Consider the following 23,973-nt stretch of genomic DNA (forward strand, 5'->3'; position numbering starts at 1 on the left):
ATGAGCAGATATTACCTGCTTTTCGCTGGTAAATGATGTTAAAAGCAGCCTACACCCCGCCGAGCGTTTCGGTTTAATGGTGAATTGTCAAGCCTTGCTGGCTCGCTGAAAGCCACGCGAGAGTGGGGCTTCTTCTCGTCGTGTCACCTGGAAACCACAACAGCTACGAGACCCCTCTGACAGGTGTGAACCCGGACACGCGCCATGGATGATTCTGGGATCATCCGAAGACGAAGAATGCAGGTGAGAAACTTTTTTTTTTTTTTTTTTTTTAAACCCACCTTTGTTTCCATATCAGAATTATGTCATTAAGGAAAAATGTAGGATGGATATTTTACAGTCAGTCCCTTATATTCAACATGGGAAAATCTTTACTTTGTAATATCAGCTTATATACATGATATGGCGTTTATGGGTAATGAAGTGAAAACCTGTTAATAAAAAAAAATGAGGCTAATTTTGGCTAATTGACACATCATGGCACTTCATCACATTGATTCCAAAATCATTTAAAAAACTGTATTTGCCATGAAACACTTGCTTATTTGATTTGCAGTACACCTCACAATGACCTAATACATCCTATTAAAGATGTAATAAAAAGAGAGCTACCATGGTGGAAACAGTGTTGAAGAATCTGATGGTAGACAACCCAACCCTAGTTTTAGCTATTCAATGCTCTGTATCACATAATTGTCTAAAGATAAGCACCGCTAATAAGTTCAGTGATAAGTGGAGTGGGTGACAGACCTTTGTTTTGACAGTATTACATTCACAATAAAATGTGTAAAATGTGTAAAGTCTATAATAACCAGTCATATGCTGAGTGTGGTGGCTACTTAAAGGAGCCTGGAGTCGATTATTCTGTTACATTTGCATGATGTAGGCTGGTCACTTAGCTCCCATCTTGTACATTATGACAGCCACGGGAAGGCACTGGTAAAAGCTTCCTTCGAGACGTTCGTCTGTGTGGTGGGCGCGTGCGTGAAATTAATCAAGTGAGGCAGTCAAAGCTCACTATGCCGGGCCATTGTCTGCCAGTCCTTCTCTGCTTCCTTGCGAATTAATTTACAGTAAAAGTGCTTTGCTGCACAGCGCGCCAAGTTGTTCTGTTATAGATGATTGCTCATCATTTATACAATACAGATAAGTGAAATGGGAGGATTTCCTGTACAGATGCTGTTCAGTTGGTAGAACGTCTGCAGTACAGGAAGACGTCCAGAGAGTTTCCAGTCCTACAGGTGCAGTGCTCCAGCTGTGTAAGGCCTGGTGGATTACAGCAGAACACTAAATTAAAGATGTTAAGATAAATGTGTCCGTCTTTGATGGAGCTTGTCTGGGAACCATTTCATTCTAAAGAATACAGGACTCTCTGCTACCTCTCCCACCAGCTCTACTTTTGTTGAACTGTACTTTCCGCCTCTTCTGTATCTCAGTGACATTTAAACTGTGGTTTTTGATCATGGTTTTCTCTCTATAGCTAAAGGGAGAGATACAGTAGTTTTGCCCAGTCCGTAATATGATGTTTGTTGTGTGCGTGTAGACTTGTATTTGTGTGTCATCCACAGGTGTATCATTATTATGTGGTGGAGCATTTTATTCTTAACGCCAATGAACAGTAATTTTAAAGATATTGACTCATCTGCTGATTATTGTCTGGGTGAATTGTTTGGTCTTTAACAATCATTGGGTTATATATAATATTGCTGATTAATGCCTGTGAATTCGTTAATCAACTGTAAAGACTGTAAAGACTTTCAGATCTTGTATGTATTGTAGAGTTTTTGCAAATGGTTAGAAATTCTTCCAGCTCATTGATAGTTTTCCTGGTAGAGTTCAGTGTGTCAATTAGAAGACACTGAGCCACTTTGCTGAGCTCAGTAGTTCTTATGATAGAAAGATTTCCTCAGAAGTTAATTGTAGCTGAATTTCAGATGTGGATATTGACGCAGTCAATGGAAATGCACAGCAAGGCAGTTTGGCAGGGGGGAACAGGAGAGAGTTTGATGTGAACATAAAGGTAGAAAGTAATGCACAGTGCGCAGAGAGACACACACCCACACTTTTGCAAGATGGACTTTGTATCCAGCTAAAATCAGGAGCATGCAGACGCACATGAAAAGATACACGCACTTACAAGATGATCACACCGGTGAGTCAAACTACACCTTTGATTTTAGTCAGTTGCTGAGTGCATGTTAATGTGTGTGTCTCAATCCATTCAGTCGTCTGTACTGTGACTACACGGAGCATCTTGTTTTTGTGTGTGTGTGTGTGTGTGTGTGTGTGTGTTTGTGCCTATGTGTATCATATCAAATCAACTCCCACCCCCTGCCCCTACTCTCCATTTCCACTGAAGTGGTCGATATCCATATCTCAGACAGAGGAGGTCTAAATGCTGAGGATGTGGTGCAGTTGTCAGGCCCATTAACAGGACTAATGGTGGCCTAACAGCCCTGTGTGCCCTCAGGGAGGAAGACCAACCACCAGCAGCAGGACGGGCTGAAAGGGCTTGAGGCCAGGAGGAGGTTGGAGGGGGGAGACAGCATAGACTAGAGGCAGGCAGCAGCTGTGGGCTACAGTAGACCCCATTTAAGTGGCTATTAGAATATCTGTATCCCTTTACTGCCTGGATCTACTTTCACACAAGAGACAGAGGAGAGAGGGGGGGTGATTGTGTGTGTGTGCGCGTGCACGTTTGTGTTTCATGTCTATTGTTCATCTATGAGGGTGGACACTGAGAATAATTAGGGCTACAACTGAGAATTATTCGAATTTTTCAATATTGATACCAATTTACCTTTTGCATTGAAGACATTTTGAGATGTCACAGTAGGAAAAGTGCTGGTCTTAATAGGAAATTAAAAATGGCTGAATTCCATTTAGCTGCTTCAGTTTCAAGATCCTGTTATTGTGCATTCTGGCTCAGACCATCTGACTGTCATAACATACCAGGACACTTGAATAGTTGGCAGCCAGCTCATAGATGCATGACCACCACCTACTCGACTGGATTGTGGAGCATGATATTATATAAACATACCAGGCTAATCACCAGACTCTGTGTAGAAGCTGGCTTTCACATGTACGTGGATATTTATTTCACTTTCATACTTTATTGCAGTCTGTTGTATCCTGATTGAATCATTGGGCTGCAATCTTTCACTCAGGGTCATGGAGTGTTTTTCTTTGTCTCTATTTTACTTCATGTCTTTCTCTCCTCCACAGTGTCCATCTCTTATACCCACCACCCAGTTCTGCTTATCATCTCTTCCACTCTCTGACCTTCCTGTCCATTTCTAAATTAATTGCTTTTCCAGGTCCTTTCTTGCCTTTACTGGCCAGCGCTAATGGTTATTTGGCTTGGTCACTTTTGTTCAAGGCAAATCTTTCAGTCAGGGACACCCCGACACCTTATCCTCTTTTATAGATTCTTCTATTTTTTTATTATAATTTTTAAGGTATTTTTGCTTTTATTTGACAGCTGACAGTAAAGACAGATATGGGGACAGCGAGAGGTGGGCTATGACATGCAACAAAGGACTCCTGGCTTCAGGTTTTTAGATTAACAAGGTCACGCATGACCGTTTACATGCTGAATAGTGGCTCTTATTTTTTTAACTGCTTGTCTCTTTTTAAATTAATCAGAATATTTGACCTTGCGTGCAAACCTCCTTGTGTTTTATGAAACACAGGTTAAGTAAAGATCAGCTAGAATAATGATTAACATCATGATCTGTGTCACCACTCAGTCCATTTTGTTTGGCTGTAACTGTACTTTCCGCTTTGGGAGAGTGTGTGTCACGGATATGAATCGTTCGCATCTCAAGTGAAGAAGATTACCGCACTGTCCTGAGCAGATGTAGGTGTGTGGAGCGTACTTACACTTAACCCATATGCTCATACACTCACACACAAACAAATACAAGTCATACCGTGTGTCTCATCTCTCTCTGTTGTAGGAGTGTGGAGTATGCCGCTCACTCACTCACACACACACACACAGACACACACACACACACACACAAGCATAATTTGTCCAATATTTTGTTCTGGGCAGCATGCCCATTTCCAATATGCTAAGCACAAGGGATAAGAGTGTGATCACTGCAGAAGATCCAGCTCTCTTTGCCAAGTCCTGTCACTCACTGCCATGCCCACTGCTTTGTTCTGCCTCATCTCGTCCCTGTGATCTCAGTATTATTCAGAAAGTGTAGGTTTTGTACTGAGAGAGCAAAGTGTACATCAAAGCAACAGATCTGGGCCAGAATATATTTGGGAATAGCTTCAGATATTTGAACTACTTTAGCTGGGCTTGAATTATCATCCTGGATGCTTATAAAGCACAAAAAGCTTGAGCCCAACTTTCTCCAGACAACAGACAAAAAATGGACAAGAAAAAATAGCACTTAGTTTATAACAAGATCCAGCTTAACAATAAAGTAAGAAAGGGTAAGAGTACGAGTCGTTCATTTTATTGAGACTTTACGTGACTTTGGACCTCAGCGTAATGACCAGTGAATTCAAAGCTTTTAAGTGAAACTTAAAGGCTGGTAGCCTATTAAACTGAAGAATACACTGGGTGACATTTGCCTTGCAGTCTGCTGTCAGTTTTGGCAGTAGAAACAGAACAGAAGCCTCATGACTCTTCCCAGAGCAGCAGCATATTAACATTTTTCTTTTCTTTGGTTTCCAGTTGGACTTCGCTTTGTCCTTGGGTAAATATAACCCCCCCCCCCCCAAAAAAAAAGAGAAAAAAAAGAAAACATTCGATACCCTTGTATTCTTCGCTTGTCACACAGAGAAAGTTGTCTAATATTTTAATCTATTTTGAACGGCCCTGTTGCAACTAAGTGTAGTGCGTAAGGAGAATGTGAATCATTTGCAGTTACTTGCATGGAGGTCGTGCATAATGGATTAAATGTGCCAGGGAGGTGTTTGTTTATACATGCAGACATCTGTGAGTCTGTCTGCAGTAAAGTACGTCTGCAAAACCACTTGATTAATGTCACTTTGAGATACCAATTTGGCTTTTGAGAATATCCATAGTTCACCAGGGTCTCTTTTACAACATTTTCTGACTCTTGATTTCTTTTTCTGAACTGTTTAACTTGGAAGGTGATTAGCATTCAGCTGTGACGTACCATCAGTAACGCTGCAGGCATGGAAAACTCCCAGTGTGTGTGTGTGTGTGTGTGTGTGTGTGTGTGTGTCTGTGTGTGTCTGTGCGTGTGCGTGTGTGTGTGTGTGTTGGGGATAGGTATCTGCTTGGGACATAATTCCACCTTTCTACTATTTCCACCTATTTTCACACAGGCTAATATTGGTGCAGTGTGTTGTTTGGTGTTTACGTTAGTGGTTGAGGTGTGAGGACACAGTTATGGCATTCATATGATCAATCAGGCCTTTGATTACTGTTATATTTTCCTCATATTATCATCATCAGGTGCTTTTCTTACAGTGTGCAATTCAGCATTACCAATACTATCAGCTTCACTTATCTTGTCTTCTGCCTGTCACAATCAGCACTGATGGTTTTCTAAAATGAGCCAACACTGGCAATTGCTTCTTTAGTTAAAATATAAATAAGTATATAAATATGAACGTTTAGGTAAAATATAAACGTAAATGTGATTTTAGATAACATATAAATGTTATTACACCATTTATTTTATGTGGTAGACTGTAGCTGCACTCTGAGGTATAGAAATCAAGCAAAGATGAGGCTGATCAACCTGAGTGACAATGATTGAAGACAAAAACTCAAAGATTGAAACAGGTAAAATAAATGGCCATAAAGTCTTCTAAAGCTGCAGGTAATGATTACTTTCATTGTAGATGTATCTATGTTTTTCTTCCAATTAATCCATTAATTGTTCAGTCTATAAAATGTCAAAAAAATGTTCCTCTGGTATTTAATTTACGGTGTTTAAAAAATTCAGAAGACATGCAAATTCTCACCTTTTGGAAGTAGGAATTTGTAAATATTTGGCACCAGTGGTTGATAAATAAAACATCTGTTTGCTTCTTGAGGGATTTGCTCACAGATTTACTGCAAGATTGCACTTTTTAGTAATGAATTGAAGTCCAGAGATTGGCCTTTATAAATCTCTTGAGAGATGGGAATCAGACTGAGGGTGAGCAGCACTGTTTCATTCTGCAGAGGCTCTATTAATCCAAACCTAACTTATTACGGATGTATTTCAGATGTGGAATTTTTGGACCTGGTTGTGCATGTTTATGTGGCATGAAATTTGTAACACACTGACAAACATGACAGGAAATAATCTCTCATTGTACCCTGATTTTTTGATAATTTATTTAGGGAATTTTACCAACATTTGTGCACATGTAAAGGACAAAAAAAAAACAGTGTGCAGCAATGAAATGAAGGGCCAGCTCCCCTCAAGCAAGTATTCATCAGAAACGAGCTGCTGTGTCACACTTGAAAAGATCACTCACTCCTAGAAAGGAATATAACACTTTCTTTAGTGATATGGCAGCCTCAATTGGATTACTTTGACAAGTTTCCTGTCAGTAGATGAAATGTTTTGAAAATGTGATTGCCGCTCTATCTTTAAAACCTCTCTTTGTACTGTACTTTGATCTGCCAGGGAACTCTACACTGTTCCCTGGTGTAGAGGATATTGTAGAGGATATACAATATCCTTGTATATATCCCTTGATATATACAAGGATATTGTATATATATTGTATTGTGTGTGTGTGTGTGTGTGTGTGTGTGTGTGTATATATATATATATATGGATATGCGCATATATATATATATATATATATATATATATATATATATATATATATATATATATATATATATGCGCATATCCATATATATATATATATATATATACATATATATATATATATATATATATATATATATATATATATATATATATATATATATATATGCGCATATCCATATATATATATATATATATACACACACAGACACACACACACACACACACACAATACAATATATATACAATATCAAGGATATTTACAGACAGTGTAGAGTATATAGAGTATATAGAGTACAGACAGTATATAGAGTATATATATATATATATATATATATATATATATATATATATATATATATATATATATATATATATATATATATATATATATATATGCGCATATCCAGGTTCATTTTCTTTTCCTATACCTGAAGGTCTGCATTTACAATTCAAGGCTTGCAACTCATGTTATTTCGCAGTTAACGTAAGTGGATATTGCTGAGAACTTTCACAGTTTGTCACGGCCATTTCAACTGAGGTGAAGGCTGTTCTAAAAAATGCTGGAGTGACCAGTAACATGGCAACAACACGTAACGTAGCTGTCTGTTGGACAGAGACACTCAGAGGGAGCAGGTGTTGGGGTTTTATCCATTAGCCACCCGTAGCCTGGCTCTGTCCAAGTGCCTGTCAGGACCCCTAAAGCTCGCTAATTAACACATCGTGTCTTGCTTGTTTGATTTGTGCACAAATGTGAGCTCCAAAAAAGAAATGTTATTGGTAGCTAAAACTTTAAGGTCAAAAAAACAAAAATAAAACAAAAACAAGCCCCTTTCTTACAATGCAGAGCTGTTCCCTTTCCAAGATTCTGAATTCATGTGATTACTGCACTGCTGCTGCACTTTTACTGCACTTGCTCGGTTCCCAAGAGTGATAATCACAATGATCATTTCAACATGAGTTCTAACTTATTACAATGTGCCTTTGCAGCCTAGTAGGGTTTCCACTGCTCATCTGGCTCCCCATAGTTTTATATTAAGGGCAAGTATTAATGCCTCACAGTGCTGGAGAGTAAATCGGGTGAGTTTTGAGATTGTTTGGAGAGGAGAGCTCCAGCTGTCAAGTCATGTTTCATCAGCTCGGCTTTGTTTGGGTTCTGTAATGCCTGTTTACTTATACAAAGACAAAGAGATAGAGAGAGACAGAGAGAGAAAGAAAGAGGAAGAGGGCACTCATTTAACAGGATGAAATTCTTATCTGGAAACCTCACTACAATCTCTTCTTTTGACAATCTCTTATTTTCCTCTCAGGTTTGCATTTGATTTCAGCGTCTGACCCTGATGTGGTTTGTCACTTTGATTCCTTTCATTTCACAGACATGGCTCTGTGTCATTAAGCCTGAGTGAAACAAAACAAATGATAATATCTTTATTCAGGAGCCACTGGACTGAAGAAAATGGCTTAATAAGCAGAGTAGGACAGGCTGACAATAGAAACTGATGGTAACCCGATCTTACCCAGGCCAAGTGTTAAATGGAATCAGATTGGGAATAGATGGGCAACAAGCACCATACAGATCCATCCCAGTAGTTTGTAATCACATCAGAGTCCTTGTTGTTGTGTCCTAGTGTCATAAATATAGCAGCAACATTTTTAAATTGACTTCGGCTCCATTCAACCTGCTGGTTCCTGAAGCTCTGAAGTCTCAGAGCACTTAGGAGGGATCATCTTACAAACTGCTTCCCACTTACCCTAAACAATAAGGCAGAAATCACAGAACCTGGTACAAGTTGTTCTTTCTTTTAGGTTCTTGCCCTGTCCTATTTCTTACTGTGTGGGTTGTCAGCGTTAAATGTTAATGATGATGCTAATAATGTTGCTAAGGTGCGTTTTTTTTAAACTGTAAGATACATGACCCTTTGTAGGGTTTCATTAAAGTTTAATCTGTGATGAGGAGGTGAATTGCATAATTGCCTTGCAAAATTCAAAATCCTTTTGAAAATGCCAGTTTCCTGTAATGTTTTTGAGATTTAACGTGAGCAAATGTGGTCCAGCATAATTTGGGGTCCTTTGCTTATAAATCTGTGAAGGGTTCATGTTCTAACATTAAGCATTTAGTTAGTAAGTATCAAAATTTTGTAATATAAAGAAGAATCAGTGTGATCCATTAAAGGGAAAGAAAGAATAAAAAACTTTTCCATTACATAAAATTGTTTTTATTTTTTTCCAACTTTTTAAGTAATGTTTATCTTTTTTGTGTGTGAAATACTGGATAATTCCACCTTTTCAGGCCCGTAAAAATTATTCAAATAAAAGGATATGTTATTGAAAACTCACTCTGTGAATACGTCATTGCTTCACTTTGAAGCATCATAAACTGAAAAGTTTGGAACCACTAGATTAAGGCAACTTTCTTGGAGAAATAGAAACATTTATGGTGTATCTAATTGAAGTCGGTCTATCATACTCTGGGTTTTATCCCAAATCTACTTTATATCTAAACATTAGTTATTCTCGCATCAAGCATCTGAAAAATAACACGTCACTTCTTAAATGTTGAATGTTTCTTCTGTAATAACTCAAGAAATCCATTTGTAGTTCATACAAAGAGACACAGGGAGTGTGTCACACTTACAGTACATTATTATCTTTTCCCCAGTCCTGAAAACAGTAAATTCTACAGTAACAAATGTGAAAAACTCATCCATCCTGTCTAATGAGTCTGCTCTCCCCTCTTTTCTTTTTCTCTCATGCTTTCTCTTTCTCACCAGAAGGATCTGCCTCTGCCCCGAAAAAGTAGCAGGTAAGTTTACATTTATGCATGTTTTCTCTGTGTGTGTGATATTAAGTTAGTTTTTAATGTCTAATCTCAGAGCTTCCACTTCTCATAGAATTTGTGGGATTCAGAGAGCTGTTCTCCTGGCAGGAAAGGTCGGAAAGTATTGAGGAATTTGACAGATGGATGACTCCAGTGTGCCGTGACAACAAATACCGGAACCAAATTAATTTTTCAAAGTGTGTTACTGTTTTTCTAGATTGCACGGACGCAGCATAGAGCTAAGCTGTTTTCTGAGCTGAAACACATAAACAAACAAGAAAGGAGTGACATTTTTAGGACTTGGAACATTTCCATCTTTGTTATTGGAAGTCATGGTCAAGTGATGGTATTGTGCAGTGGGAGTCTTGTCTTCAGACTGCAGCATGTTCCAGCTTTGCGTGAGCCCTTTCACTCTCAGAGCGTCTCAGTCGGCCCAATCTGTTCCACCAGTCGGCCGTGCAATGAAAGTTTAGCAGCAGGAGAAGCCGTGCTGTGACCTCAATGCCCTGCGTGGGTTCAGGGAAGGCGAGTAGGTTGAGAGAGGAGAATAGAGCAGTGCGTGATGTGTAACATACGAGTTGAGCCATCAAATCTTCAGCGCATGTTGTTTTATGGCATTTATTCTTTATTAAGGCACCAGACAGTCCCGAGCATTGAGCCAGCAGGGCACCTCAACATGTAGTTAATGAATATTCTTGAACATCAGTAGACAAGAATTTTGCTCATCTCGTATTTTGACCTACTGTTTTTAATTTAGGCCGTGTCTGAAAACCTTGTCTTACGTTACTCACACTGAAGAAATTTAAGTTTAAAGACTATAGGGGGTGAAGATTCTGTTTTGATGTGTAAACAAAGTTTGCACTCCTCCCCAAAATCAGTGGATTCAGTATGAATTACACTAATCGAGGATATCATTATCTCTGACGTTCAAAAGTCCATAAACCTGCTTAGAAATTGTAGAAAAAAAGACACTCCTCGTTGAATCATTAGATCATTAATTCTTTAGTATCGAAGTAATCCAGTGATGGTTGTCTGTACATCCATGGATATTTTGCACAAAGTGAACTGTGTAAATAAATGTAGGCTGAAAACAAAAACAAACAAACAAACAAAACGGGGCTCCAGTTGTAGGCAAACTAACAACAAACTAACAGCCAAAGGAGGGCACTGTTTATAACCAGTGGCACAGTTAACATGAACCTGACAAGTATTACCTACTTTTTGAAAGTGTTATTTTTGTAAAGGAAATCAAAAGCGGAAAGTACAAGAAAGACGTCCTCTCGAGCCTCATATCAGCATCCCACGGTGCTCTTGAATTAAAGGATTAATGGAAATCCCTTCAAAATGTCAACGTTAAAGCCAAACATTAACATTCAGCGGCAGCTTCACAAAACATGATTGGCTTCGTATAGACAAAGAGAGCGATACAGTTTGCTTCTCCACGGAGATTGATCACATTTAGTGACTGAATTAGAGCCTCTGGAGTCGTTTTCTGTGCCATTTAGAACTGAGTGGGACTGAATGGTCCTGAGAGATTTGACAAAACTGATTAAAATATTTTAATTTGTGGTACATGCACGTGAAAGCACTCACTCTTAGCAATTATAGCAGGAATTAAAGCTGCAAGCAGCGATGACGGGCCCTCGCACCCCTTGCGACCTGCCGGAGTCGCAGCCGGCGCAGCCAAGTACCAGAGTCCCCCTATGTCCTCTCCTCTTCTCCCCAGTACACGTCATAGTACAAACAGGTTATTTCCTGTTACCAGCAGGGGGCGCCACGAGTAAGGCGGGAGTTTGACATATGGAGCTGTTCAGGGCAGAGCCCTCATCATGCTCATAAAGTTTGAAGATGTTTGGATAAAGTATGTGGACGTGAGAGCCATTCAAAATGTCATGGCAAATTCACCAAACGCCACCGAAATTTGGCGAGCCACAGAGGCCACACCCTTTAACTTAGAGAAAAGTCTGTTATAACTTTTGATCATCATGGTCTTGAGGTGAGGTCCACCAGATATGAAGTTGATCGGGTGAAATCCCTAGCACGAGTTCATCCGCATACCAATGGTGGAAAGCACTCAAATTTGGCCGCCAAAAACAAAATGGCTGACTTCCTGCTGGATTGAGGTCATGGTGTCAAGAGACTTTTTTGTGCGTCCCGAAGTGTTCTTTATGTGTACTGATTTTCATCTTTGTATTCCAAAAAAACCCATATGGAGAGGGGTATTTTAAATCTTCAAGGGGGCGCCGTTGAGCCATTTTGCCCCGCCCAATTACAAAAACCCCATCAGAGTCTAGGACCAGCCCCCAAGAACGTGTGTATGAATTTTTAGGATCATAGGAGGTGGTTAAGGTCATTACAAATCCAAACGTAATTTCACGGCGAGGGATCGTCAGTTGCCGCGCCGCCACACAGATGCCATTGCACCCAGCTTCACGGCCTTTATAATGTAGCTTCACCAAGTAGTTGGGAAGGTTGTAGAGCAGAAACCAAGCCGATGGTGTCAACTATTAAGGAGCAGTACACTTCAGAGTAAAAATAGGTCATTTCCTGTTACCAGCAGGGGACGCCACGAGTAAGGCGGGAGTTTGACATATGGAGGCGTTCAGGGCAGAGCCCTGATCATGCTCATAAAGTTTGAAGATTTTTGGATAAAGTATGTGGACGTGAGAGCCATTCAAAATGTCATGGCAAATTCACCAAACGCCACCAAACTTTGGCGGGCCACAGAGGCCACGCCCTTTAACTTAGAGAAAACTCTGTGATAACTTTTGATCATCATGGTCTTGAGGTGAGGTCCACCAAATATGAAGTGGATCGGGTGAAATCCCTAGCACGAGTTCGTCCGCATACCAATGGTGTAATTCGCCAAAATCGCCAACTTCCGACCACAATGGCGGACTTCCTGTTGGGTTGAGGTCATGGTGTCAAGAGACTTTTTGGTGTGTCTCGGTATGATCAACATGTGTACCAATTTTCATGCACCTATGACAAACTAAGCCCAATGGGAGGGGGGTTTTGAAAATTTCAAGGGGGCGCTGCGGAGCCATTTTGCCCCCCCCATTTACAACGACCACAAAATATAAAATTTTTCACCAGACCTGATGACTGTGCAAAATTTCAGGCGTTTTAGAGCATGGGAAGGGGTTGAAAAATGCAGTTGTTTGGGAGGAATAATAATAATAATAATAATAATAATTAAAGCTGCAAGCAGCGATGACGGGCCCTCGCACCCCTTGCGACCCGCGGGAGTCGCAGCCGGCGCAGCCAAGAGTACCAGAGTCCTCCTATGTCCTCTCCTCTTCTCCCCAGTACACGTCATAGTACAAACAGGTCATTTCCTGTTACCAGCAGGGGGCGCCACGAGTAAGGCGGGAGTTTGACATATGGAGCCGTTCAGGGCAGAGCCCTCATCGTGCTCATAAAGTTTGGAGATGTTTGGATAAAGTATGTGGACGTGAGAGCCATTCAAAATGTCATGGCAAATTCACCAAACGCCACCGAACTTTGGCGAGCCACAGAGGCCACGCCCTTTAACTTAGAGAAAAGTCTGTTATAACTTTTGATCATCATGGTCTTGAGGTGAGGTCCACCAGATATGAAGTTGATCGGGTGAAATCCCTAGCACGAGTTCATCCGCATACCAATGGTGGAAAGCTCTGAAATTTGGCCGCCAAAAACAAAATGGCCGACGTCCTGCTGGGTTGAGGTCATGGTGTCAAGAGACTTTTTTGTGCGTCTGGAAGTGTTCTTTATGTGTACCGATTTTCATCTTCATACTCCAAAAAAACCCATATGGAGAGGGGTATTTTAAATCTTCAAGGGGGCGCCGTTGAGCCATTTTGCCCCGCCCAATTACAAAAACCCCATCAGAGTCTAGGACCAGCCCCCAAGAACGTGTGTATGAATTTTTAGGATCATAGGAGGTGGTTAAGGTCATTACAAATCCAAACGTAATTTCACGGCGAGGGATCGACAGTTGCCGCGCCGCCACACAGATGCCATTGCACCCAGCTTCACGGCCTTTATAAGGTAGCTTCACCAAGTAGTTGGGAAGGTTGTAGAGCAGAAACGGAGCCGATGGTGTCAACTATTAAGGAGCAGTACACTTCAGAGTAAAAATAGGTCATTTCCTGTTACCAGCAGGGGACGCCACGAGTAAGGCGGGAGTTTGACATATGGAGGCGTTCAGGGCAGAGCCCTGATCATGCTCATAAAGTTTGAAGATGTTTGGATAAAGTATGTGGACGTGAGAGCCATTCAAAATGTCATGGCAAATTCACCAAACGCCACCAAACTTTGGCGGGCCACAGAGGCCACGCCCTTTAACTTAGAGAAAACTCTGTTATAACTTTTGATCATCATGGTCTTGAGGTGAGGTCCACCAAATATGAAGTGGATCAGGTGAAATGCCTAGCACGAGTTCGTCCGCATACCAATGGTGTAATTCGCCAAAATGGCCAACTTCCGACCACAATGGCGGACTTCCTGTTGGGTTGAGGTCATGGTGTCAAGAGACTTTTTGGTGTGTCTCGGTATGATCAACATGTGTACCAATTTTCATGCACCTATGACAAACTAAGCCCAATGGGAGGGGGGTTTTGAAAATTTCAAGGGGGCGCTGCAGAGCCATTTTGCCCCCCCCATTTACAACGACCACAAAATATCAAATTTTTCACCAGACCTGATGAGTGTGCAAAATTTCAGGCGTTTTAGAGCATGGGAAGGGGTTGAAAAATGCAGTTGTTTAGGAGGACAAATAATAATAATAATAATAATAATAATAATAATAAACATTAGAATTACAATAGGGCCTTCGCACCACTCGGTGCTCGGGCCCTAATAATTAAAGCTGCAAGCAGCGATGACGGGCCCTCGCACCCCTTGCGACCCGCGGGAGTCGCAGCCGGCGCAGCCAAGAGTACCAGAGTCCTCCTATGTCCTCTCCTCTTCTCCCCAGTACACGTCATATTACAAACAGGTTATTTCCTGTTACCAGCAGGGGGCGCCACGAGTAAGGCGGGAGTTTGACATATGGAGCCGTTCAGGGCAGAGCCCTCATCATGCTCATAAAGTTTGAAGATGTTTGGATAAAGTATGTGGACGTGAGAGCCATTCAAAATGTCATGGCAAATTCACCAAACGCCACCTAACTTTGGCGGGCCACAGAGGCCACGCCCTTTAACTTAGAGAAAACTCTGTTATAACTTTTGATCATCATGGTCTTGAGGTGAGGTCCACCAGATATGAAGTCGATCGGGTGAAATCCCTAGCACGAGTTCATCCGCATACCAATGGTGGAAAGCACTCAAATTTGGCCGCCAAAAACAAAATGGCCGACTTCCTGCTAGGTTGAGGTCATGGTGTCAAGAGACTTTTTTGTGCGTCCCGAAGTGTTCTTTATGTGTACTGATTTTCATCTTCGTATTCCAAAAAAACCCATATGGAGAGGGGTATTTTAAATCTTCAAGGGGGCGCCGTTGAGCCATTTTGCCCCGCCCAATTACAAAATCCCCATCAGAGTCTAGGACCAGCTCCCACGAACGTGTGTATGAATTTTTAGGATCATAGGAGGTGGTTAAGGTCATTACAAATCCAAACGTAATTTCACGGCGAGGGATCGTCAGTTGCCGCGCCGCCACACAGATGCCATTGCACCCAGCTTCACGGCCTTTATAATGTAGCTTCACCAAGTAGTTGGCAAGGTTGTAGAGCAGAAACGAAGCCGATGGTGTCAACTATTAAGGAGCAGTACACTTCAGAGTAAAAATAGGTCATTTCCTGTTACCAGCAGGGGACGCCACGAGTAAGGCGGGAGTTTGACATATGGAGGCGTTCAGGGCAGAGCCCTGATCATGCTCATAAAGTTTGAAGATGTTTGGATAAAGTATGTGGACGTGAGAGCCATTCAAAATGTCATGGCAAATTCACCAAACGCCACCAAACTTTGGCGGGCCACAGAGGCCACGCCCTTTAACTTAGAGAAAACTCTGTTATAACTTTTGATCATCATGGTCTTGAGGTGAGGTCCACCAGATATGAAGTTGATCGGGTGAAATCCCTAGCACGAGTTCGTCCGCATACCAATGGTGGAAAGCACTCGAATTTGGCCGCCAAAAACAAAATGGCTGACTTCCTGCTGGGTTGAGGTCATGGTGTCAAGAGACTTTTTTGTGCGTCCCGAAGTGTTCTTTATGTGTACTGATTTTCATCTTTGTATTCCAAAAAAACCCATATGGAGAGGGGTATTTTAAATCTTCAAGGGGGCGCTGTTGAGCCATTTTGCCCCGCCCAATTACAAAAACCCCATCAGAGTCAAGGACCAGCCCCCAAGAACGTGTGTATGAATTTTTATGATCATAGGAGGTCGTTAAGGTCATTACAAATCCAAACGTAATTTCACGGCGAGGGATCGTCAGTTGCCGCGCCGCCACACAGATGCCATTGCACCCAGCTTCGCGGCCTTTATAATGTAGCTTCACCAAGTAGTTGGGAAGGTTGTAGAGCAGAAACGAAGCTGATGGTGTCAACTATTAAGGAGCAGTACACTTCAGAGTAAAAATAGGTCATTTCCTGTTACCAGCAGGGGACGCCACGAGTAAGGCGGGAGTTTGACATATGGAGGCGTTCAGGGCAGAGCCCTGATCATGCTCATAAAGTTTGAAGATGTTTGGATAAAGTATGTGGACGTGAGAGCCATTCAAAATGTCATGGCAAATTCACCAAACGCCACCAAACTTTGGCGGGCCACAGAGGCCACGCCCTTTAACTTAGAGAAAACTCTGTGATAACTTTTGATCATCATGGTCTTGAGGTGAGGTCCACCAAATATGAAGTGGATCGGGTGAAATCCCTAGCACGAGTTCGTCCGCATACCAATGGTGTAATTCGCCAAAATCGCCAACTTCCGACCACAATGGCGGACTTCCTGTTGGGTTGAGGTCATGGTGTCAAGAGACTTTTTGGTGTGTCTCGGTATGATCAACATGTGTACCAATTTTCATGCACCTATGACAAACTAAGCCCAATGGGAGGGGGGTTTTGAAAATTTCAAGGGGGCGCTGCGGAGCCATTTTGCCCCCCCCATTTACAACGACCACAAAATATCAAATTTTTCACCAGACCTGATGAGTGTGCAAAATTTCAGGCGTTTTAGAGCATGGGAAGGGGTTGAAAAATGCAGTTGTTTGGGAGGAATAATAATAATAATAATAATAATAATAATAATAATAATAATAATAATAATAATAATAATAATAATAATAATAAACACTACAAAAACAATAGGGCCTTCGCACCACTCGGTGCTCGGGCCCTAATAATAATAATAATTAAAGCTGCAAGCAGCGATGACGGGCCCTCGCACCCCTTGCGACCCGCGGGAGTCGCAGCCGGCGTAGCCAAGAGTACCAGAGTCCTCCTATGTCCTCTCCTCTTCTCCCCAGTACACGTCATAGTACAAACACGTTATTTCCTGTTACCAGCAGGGGGCGCCACGAGTAAGGCGGGAGTTTGACATATGGAGGCGTTCAGGGCAGAGCCCTCATCATGCTCATGAAGTTTGAAGATGTTTGGATAAAGTATGTGGATGTGAGAGCCATTCAAAATGTCATGGCAAATTCACCAAACGCCATCGAACTTTGGCGAGCCACAGAGGCCACGCCCTTTAACTTAGAGAAAACTCTGTTATAACTTTTGATCATCATGGTCTTGAGGTGAGGTCCACCAGATATGAAGTTGATCGGGTGAAATCCCTGGCACGAGTTCATCCGCATACCAATGGTGGAAAGCACTCAAATTTGGCCGCCAAAAACAAAATGGCTGACTTCCTGCTGGGTTGAGGTCATGGTGTCAAGAGACTTTTTTGTGCGTCCCGAAGTGTTCTTTATGTGTACCGATTTTCATCTTCGTATTCCAAAAAAACCCATATGGAGAGGGGTATTTTAAATCTTCAAGGGGGCGCCGTTGAGCCATTGTGCCCCGCCCAATTACAAAAACCCCATCAGAGTCTAGGACCAGCCCCCAAGAACGTGTGTATGAATTTTTATGATCATAGGAAGTGGTTAAGGTCATTACAAATCCAAACGTAATTTCACGGCGAGGGATCGTCAGTTGCCGCGCCGCCACACAGATGCCATTGCACCCAGCTTCACGGCCTTTATAATGTAGCTTCACCAAGTAGTTGGGAAGGTTGTAGAGCAGAAACCAAGCCGATGGTGTCAACTATTAAGGAGCAGTACACTTCAGAGTAAAAATAGGTCATTTCCTGTTACCAGCAGGGGACGCCACGAGTAAGGTGGGAGTTTGACATATGGAGGCGTTCAGGGCAGAGTCCTGATCATGCTCATAAAGTTTGAAGATGTTTGGATAAAGTATGTGGACGTGAGAGCCATTCAAAATGTCATGGAAAATTCACCAAACGCCACCAAACTTTGGCGGGCCACAGAGGCCACGCCCTTTAACTTAGAGAAAAGTCTGTTATAACTTTTGATCATCATGGTCTTGAGGTGAGGTCCACCAAATATGAAGTGGATCAGGTGAAATCCCTAGCACGAGTTCGTCCGCATACCAATGGTGTAATTCGCCAAAATCGCCAACTTCCGACCACAATGGCGGACTTCCTGTTGGGTTGAGGTCATGGTGTCAAGAGACTTTTTGGTGTGTCTCGGTATGATCAACATGTGTACCAATTTTCATGCACCTATGACAAACTAAGCCCAATGGGAGGGGGGTTTTGAAAATTTCAAGGGGGCGCTGCAGAGCCATTTTGCCCCCCCCATTTACAAGGACCACAAAATATCAAATTTTTCACCAGACCTGATGAGTGTGCAAAATTTCAGGCGTTTTAGAGCATGGGAAGGGGTTGAAAAATGCAGTTGTTTGGGAGGACAAATAATAATAATAATAATAATAATAATAATAATAATAATAATAAACATTAGAATTACAATAGGGCCTTCGCACCACTCGGTGCTCGGGCCCTAATTAAAGCTGCAAGCAGCGATGACGGGCCCTCGCACCCCTTGCGACCCACGGGAGTCGCAGCCAGCGCAGCCAAGAGTACCAGAGTCATCCTATGTCCTCTCCTCTTCTCCCCAGTACACGTCATAGTACAAACAGGTTATTTCCTGTTACCAGCAGGGGGCGCCACGAGTAAGGCGGGAGTTTGACATATGGAGCCATTCAGGGCAGAGCCCTCATCATGCTCATAAAGTTTGAAGATGTTTGGATAAAGTATGTGGACGTGAGAGCCATTCAAAATGTCATGGCAAATTCACCAAACGCCACCAAACTTTGGCGGGCCACAGAGGCCACACCCTGTAACTTAGAGAAAACTCTGTGATAACTTTTGATCATCATGGTCTTGAGGTGAGGTCCACCAGATATGAAGCTGATCGGGTGAAATCCCTAGCACGAGTTCATCCGCATACCAATGGTGGAAAGCACTCAAATTTGGCCGCCAAAAACAAAATGGCTGACTTCCTGCTGGGTTGAGGTCATGGTGTCAAGAGACTTTTTTGTGCGTCCCGAAGTGTTCTTTATGTGTACTGATTTTCATCTTTGTATTCCAAAAAAACCCATATGGAGAGGGGTATTTTAAATGTTCAAGGGGGCGCCGTTGAGCCATTTTGCCCCGCCCAATTACAAAAACCCCATCAGAGTCTAGGACCAGCCCCCAAGAACGTGTGTATGAATTTTTATGATCATAGGAGGTGGTTAAGGTCATTACAAATCCAAACGTAATTTCACGGCGAGGGATCGTCAGTTGCCGCGCCGCCACACAGATGCCATTGCACCCAGCTTCACGGCCTTTATAATGTAGCTTCACCAAGTAGTTGGGAAGGTTGTAGAGCAGAAACCAAGCCGATGGTGTCAACTATTAAGGAGCAGTACACTTCAGAGTAAAAATAGGTCATTTCCTGTTACCAGCAGGGGACGCCACGAGCAAGGCGGGAGTTTGACATATGGAGGCGTTCAGGGCAGAGCCCTGATCATGCTCATAAAGTTTGAAGATGTTTGGATAAAGTATGTGGACGTGAGAGCCATTCAAAATGTCATGGCAAATTCACCAAACGCCACCAAACTTTGGCGGGCCACAGAGGCCACGCCCTTTAACTTAGAGAAAACTCTGTGATAACTTTTGATCATCATGGTCTTGAGGTGAGGTCCACCAAATATGAAGTGGATCGGGTGAAATCCCTAGCACGAGTTCGTCCGCATACCAATGGTGTAATTCGCCAAAATCGCCAACTTCCGACCACAATGGCGGACTTCCTGTTGGGTTGAGGTCATGGTGTCAAGAGACTTTTTGGTGTGTCTCGGTATGATCAACATGTGTACCAATTTTCATGCACCTATGACAAACTAAGCCCAATGGGAGGGGGGTTTTGAAAATTTCAAGGGGGCGCTGCGGAGCCATTTTGCCCCCCCCATTTACAACGACCACAAAATATCAAATTTTTCACCAGACCTGATGAGTGTGCAAAATTTCAGGCGTTTTAGAGCATGGGAAGGGGTTGAAAAATGCAGTTGTTTGGGAGGAATAATAATAATAATAATAATAATAAACATTAGAATTACAATAGGGCCTTCGCACCACTCGGTGCTCGGGCCCTAATAAACATTACAAAAACAATAGGGCCTTCGCACCACTCGGTGCTCGGGCCCTAAATATGAGAAAAAACTGGTGTTGTGTTGTAATGCAACTGAGGGTATGAGTCTGAGGGTATGAGTCTCTGTCCATGGTGCTGAAATACACTTTCCACCTCTTTCTTTTCTATGCCCACATTATTTCTATATCACTCCTCACTCATGTCCCTTTTTCTTTTTCCTCTGTATCCACATAAATATGACTGATTTTTTTTTTTACTCCTAGGTTGATCTAGAAAGGAAGAAGCGACTTAAGTTTGAAACATTTGTCTCTGGCAGCATCCTTTTTTTTTTTTTTTAAATTGTTCGCTTCTTGACAATATCCCCTCTTTGCTGAAATGAATGCTGTATTTTCTAATCCACTCCTAAAGTGGAAGGATTTGGAAAGCAGTAACTGGCTGCTCCTGCTGGTAAAAGCACTTCACAAATCAGGCAGAATTTGGAAAAGTGTCTTATGTCAGCTCAAAATGATGTCTGAAAATGCCTTTGAACATAGAGGGGGGTGTAATTTTCCACAAAATGCTCACAATTTGCCATCATCATTTCAAATGTTGAAATCCTTGAAATTTTTCTGAAATTGCTGTAGTCCAGAGCCGCAGTTTTTCTTATTTTACTTTGGCTTGCCCACTTTTGTTCTGTGTGAGCAGAATATAAATCATGTAACTCTGTCTTATGTCTCTTTATCATGTGAACTGTTACTGTTGCACTCAGGGTGTTGGCAGATCAGGGTGTTGTCAACATGAAGCATGGCTCTAATTCCCTGTATATAGCTGAATTTTCTTTATTTAACTGTCTACTCAGTATTCTGAATGCATCATACTCTGGGCAGAGGTACTATCTGGCAACAATAGCTTGAGGATGCTAGCTTATACATGCCTGGGGTATTTAATATGCATGTGTGTCTATATCTGTGTGTACTTGCAATTTACTGCCTTACTCGGTCTGGGCACTTGCCTTTGCGTGTGCGCTCTCGTGTGCGGCATGCATATGTGTCCCTGACTGCTGTCATCGGGTGTGTTTTGCCCGTGACCTCTGACCTGTGTGGCGGGGTGGCAGATGTCACAGCATGACATGAAGGAGACACTAGAGCTGGAGGCTCATGGCCAACTCTCTCTGCACCCCCACCCCTTCGCCTGATGCTGCTGTTGGATTTTTCTGCACATGCCCCCCCTGTGGGTGGAGCTGCAGTCTTGTGCTGCGGGTGTACGGACTGGGCATTTAAGGCAAGATGAAAATGCCAAATGCTGAAACCTTGAGAAGTTAAATGCTCTTCTGTAAAAGACAGACAGAGAAAAAAAAACATTTCCTACATTACAGACAAAAATACACACCATGCCTTCTACATGATATCATGCTACCCATCCCTGTCTGTGACCCCCTACTGTGTTTCAGTGATATCACCACCCTCCTCCTCCTGCTCCCTCCCTCCCCCTCCCCTTGTCTCTTCTCTCCCATGTATATTTTATCCATCCAGACTCCCACATTAGAGACAGCATCCATTATTGAATTACTCCCCTCAGCACTACTGTGCAACTGTCACCCCACGTCAGCTTTAACATTTGGTGGATTTGTTTCAAAGGGAAGGAGGGAGGGCGTACACATATGCATGCACACACAGAGAAATGACATCTCTCTTGGCTGGGCATTGCAGAGCAGCTCCTGTGATATCTAGGACAAATAGACGATGCCAGAGTTCATCCAATATGGCATTTCACGTAGAAAAAAAATAGAACCGTGTCTCTGTCTGTGCATTTTAAGGGATAAGGCTGATGCAATTCCTTATTTTTCTTACCATCAGTAAATCCCAGGATGTAATCTTTAAAGACAGGAACAGGTGTAACAAATTATGTATTAATCCACAACTGAAGATAGTCCTTTCATGGGATTTAGGGACAGTAATAAAAATATAGAGTATTGCCAGCCTTATCCCTTTATAGGGATGTGGACAACGATGGAGGTCTGTGGCACAGAGGAATAAGTTCAATCAGATTCTGGTTACACAAGAAAATACTTGTTAGTGGAATCAATTCATTGTTAGTTTTGGTCTCTGAGATTTGTTGACAATAAGAAAAATGTAGAATCTAACCAGCGTTTTCCTTTAGTTATCCTTTAATGACCTGTTTTTCTAATAATGTCAGCGCTAGGATAATCACACTCATGAGCAAGATTTTCAAAACAAGAATAACACAATAACACAGCCCTTCTCTCTCTCTTTCTCTCATTATTCACATTAGTCTTCAGTTCACTGCTCCATCATCTCTCCACCTGATTGGCTTTCACTCTCTCTTTCTTGCATTCTCGCTTGCTTTCTCCCACATGCTGTTTTATCTCTCTCATTCATACTGTACATACTTGCATTTACCCCCCCTTCCCTTTTTCTTGTTCTTTTCCCTTCTCTCTCTCTCTCTCTCTCTCTCTGTGCCCCCCTCCCCTTTCATTCTGTCACACTGCACTTCCTGGCTTGGCACGATACCCTTGAGAGCAGCCCCACAATCCTCTCTCCTTCTGAAAGGGATGCTCAGCAGCCTGTTCCCTCTCTCTGTCTCTTCTTCTTCTTCTTCCCTCCCCTCTTTCTCTCTCTCTAATTCTCCCGTTTTCTCCGTCTGTGACACAGCTGACATTTTTCAAGCCTTTCTCCTCTCTCTTGCACACACGGCTGCACGCATACTCACGTGTACAGAGTCACGGCGAGACATCGAAGAGAGAGACAGAGCGAGAGTGTCTGTGTGTGTATGTGTGCATGTGTTTTAACTGGCCAGAGGAGGCTGTCATGCCGGCGTGGAGTGTAATCGCTGCCTCTTGACTGCCTTTCTGTGTGTGTGTGAGGGTTTTTTTTTTTTCTGTGTGTGTCTGTGTGAAAGCTCAGCTGCTCTCATGTTCACTTGCCAGCACAGCCTTTGCTGCTAGCAACATGTTTCGACGCACAAAAAGGTAAACGGCAACAATCTGTCTCTGTGCAGTCTTTGTGACCAGTGTGCTGCCCTGCTGTTGTTAGTATGTGTTGATTCATCGGAGGAGGTTGTTGTGTTTTTCCATGATGTTTCCGTTGTCCCTGCCAGCTATCATGCTGTCTCACAGTTGTCTCCCTGTCTCCATTTAGCTCCAGCAATATGGTGTGTGTGCTTGTGCGTGTGTATCTGATGTCTTTACATGCATATGTGTATATATAATGTGTTTCTGTGCATATAGTATGTTTTTCCATCTGATGAACATATGCCTGCAGGGTTTTTAAAGTACATAAAGGTTTGATAATTTGTTTGCTTATGCATATTTGTATTTGCTGTGTGTGTGTGTGTGTGTACGTGTGTGTTCCACAAAACCACACTGCAGCTACAATTCGGTAGATGTGTAGCTATTTATATCCTCTTTGAGCTTTATTGTAGAGATGCACATGTGCACAAGGATTTAGTCTTTAGATTGTTACTTGTGAGCTGGTAATGTCTCTCTCTGTCTCTCACACACATGTCCATGTACACACACACACACACACAGACACAGTGTGTGCTTGGCCAGTAGCCTGTGTGTCAGAGATAGCATTATGATTGCATTATTGTCAGTGTCCAGGGAGTGCTTGTGTAGCGGAGAGCCAACAGTGGGCAGTATTGAAGTGCTGTCTGCTTGGCACAAGTCCTTGCTCGGTCTCTCCCTTCCTCTTCAGCTCTTTCCCTCTTATTTCCCTCCCTATTTTCTGTCCCTAATGTCACCCATTTGTCCTCCGTCTTTCCTCCATCTTTCCCTCGACTC

The 23,973-nt window shown here is 42.5% G+C and overlaps 1 protein-coding gene across 1 annotated transcript in view; it reads left to right on the top strand.

The window, feature by feature from the left end:
- Nucleotides 1-204: 204 nt before the first annotated feature.
- Nucleotides 205-23,973, top strand: part of LOC121180103 (microtubule-associated serine/threonine-protein kinase 1-like) — a 72,371-nt gene continuing 48,602 nt past the window's right edge. The window contains exons 1-2 of the mRNA XM_041035244.1: nucleotides 205-243; nucleotides 9,536-9,567. Coding sequence (XP_040891178.1) covers nucleotides 205-243; nucleotides 9,536-9,567 — 71 coding nt within the window. The remainder of the gene's footprint in view (nucleotides 244-9,535; nucleotides 9,568-23,973) is intronic.

This window comes from Toxotes jaculatrix, chromosome 4 (genome assembly GCF_017976425.1).
Source record: "Toxotes jaculatrix isolate fToxJac2 chromosome 4, fToxJac2.pri, whole genome shotgun sequence".
NCBI classification, from domain to species: Eukaryota; Metazoa; Chordata; class Actinopteri; family Toxotidae; genus Toxotes; species Toxotes jaculatrix.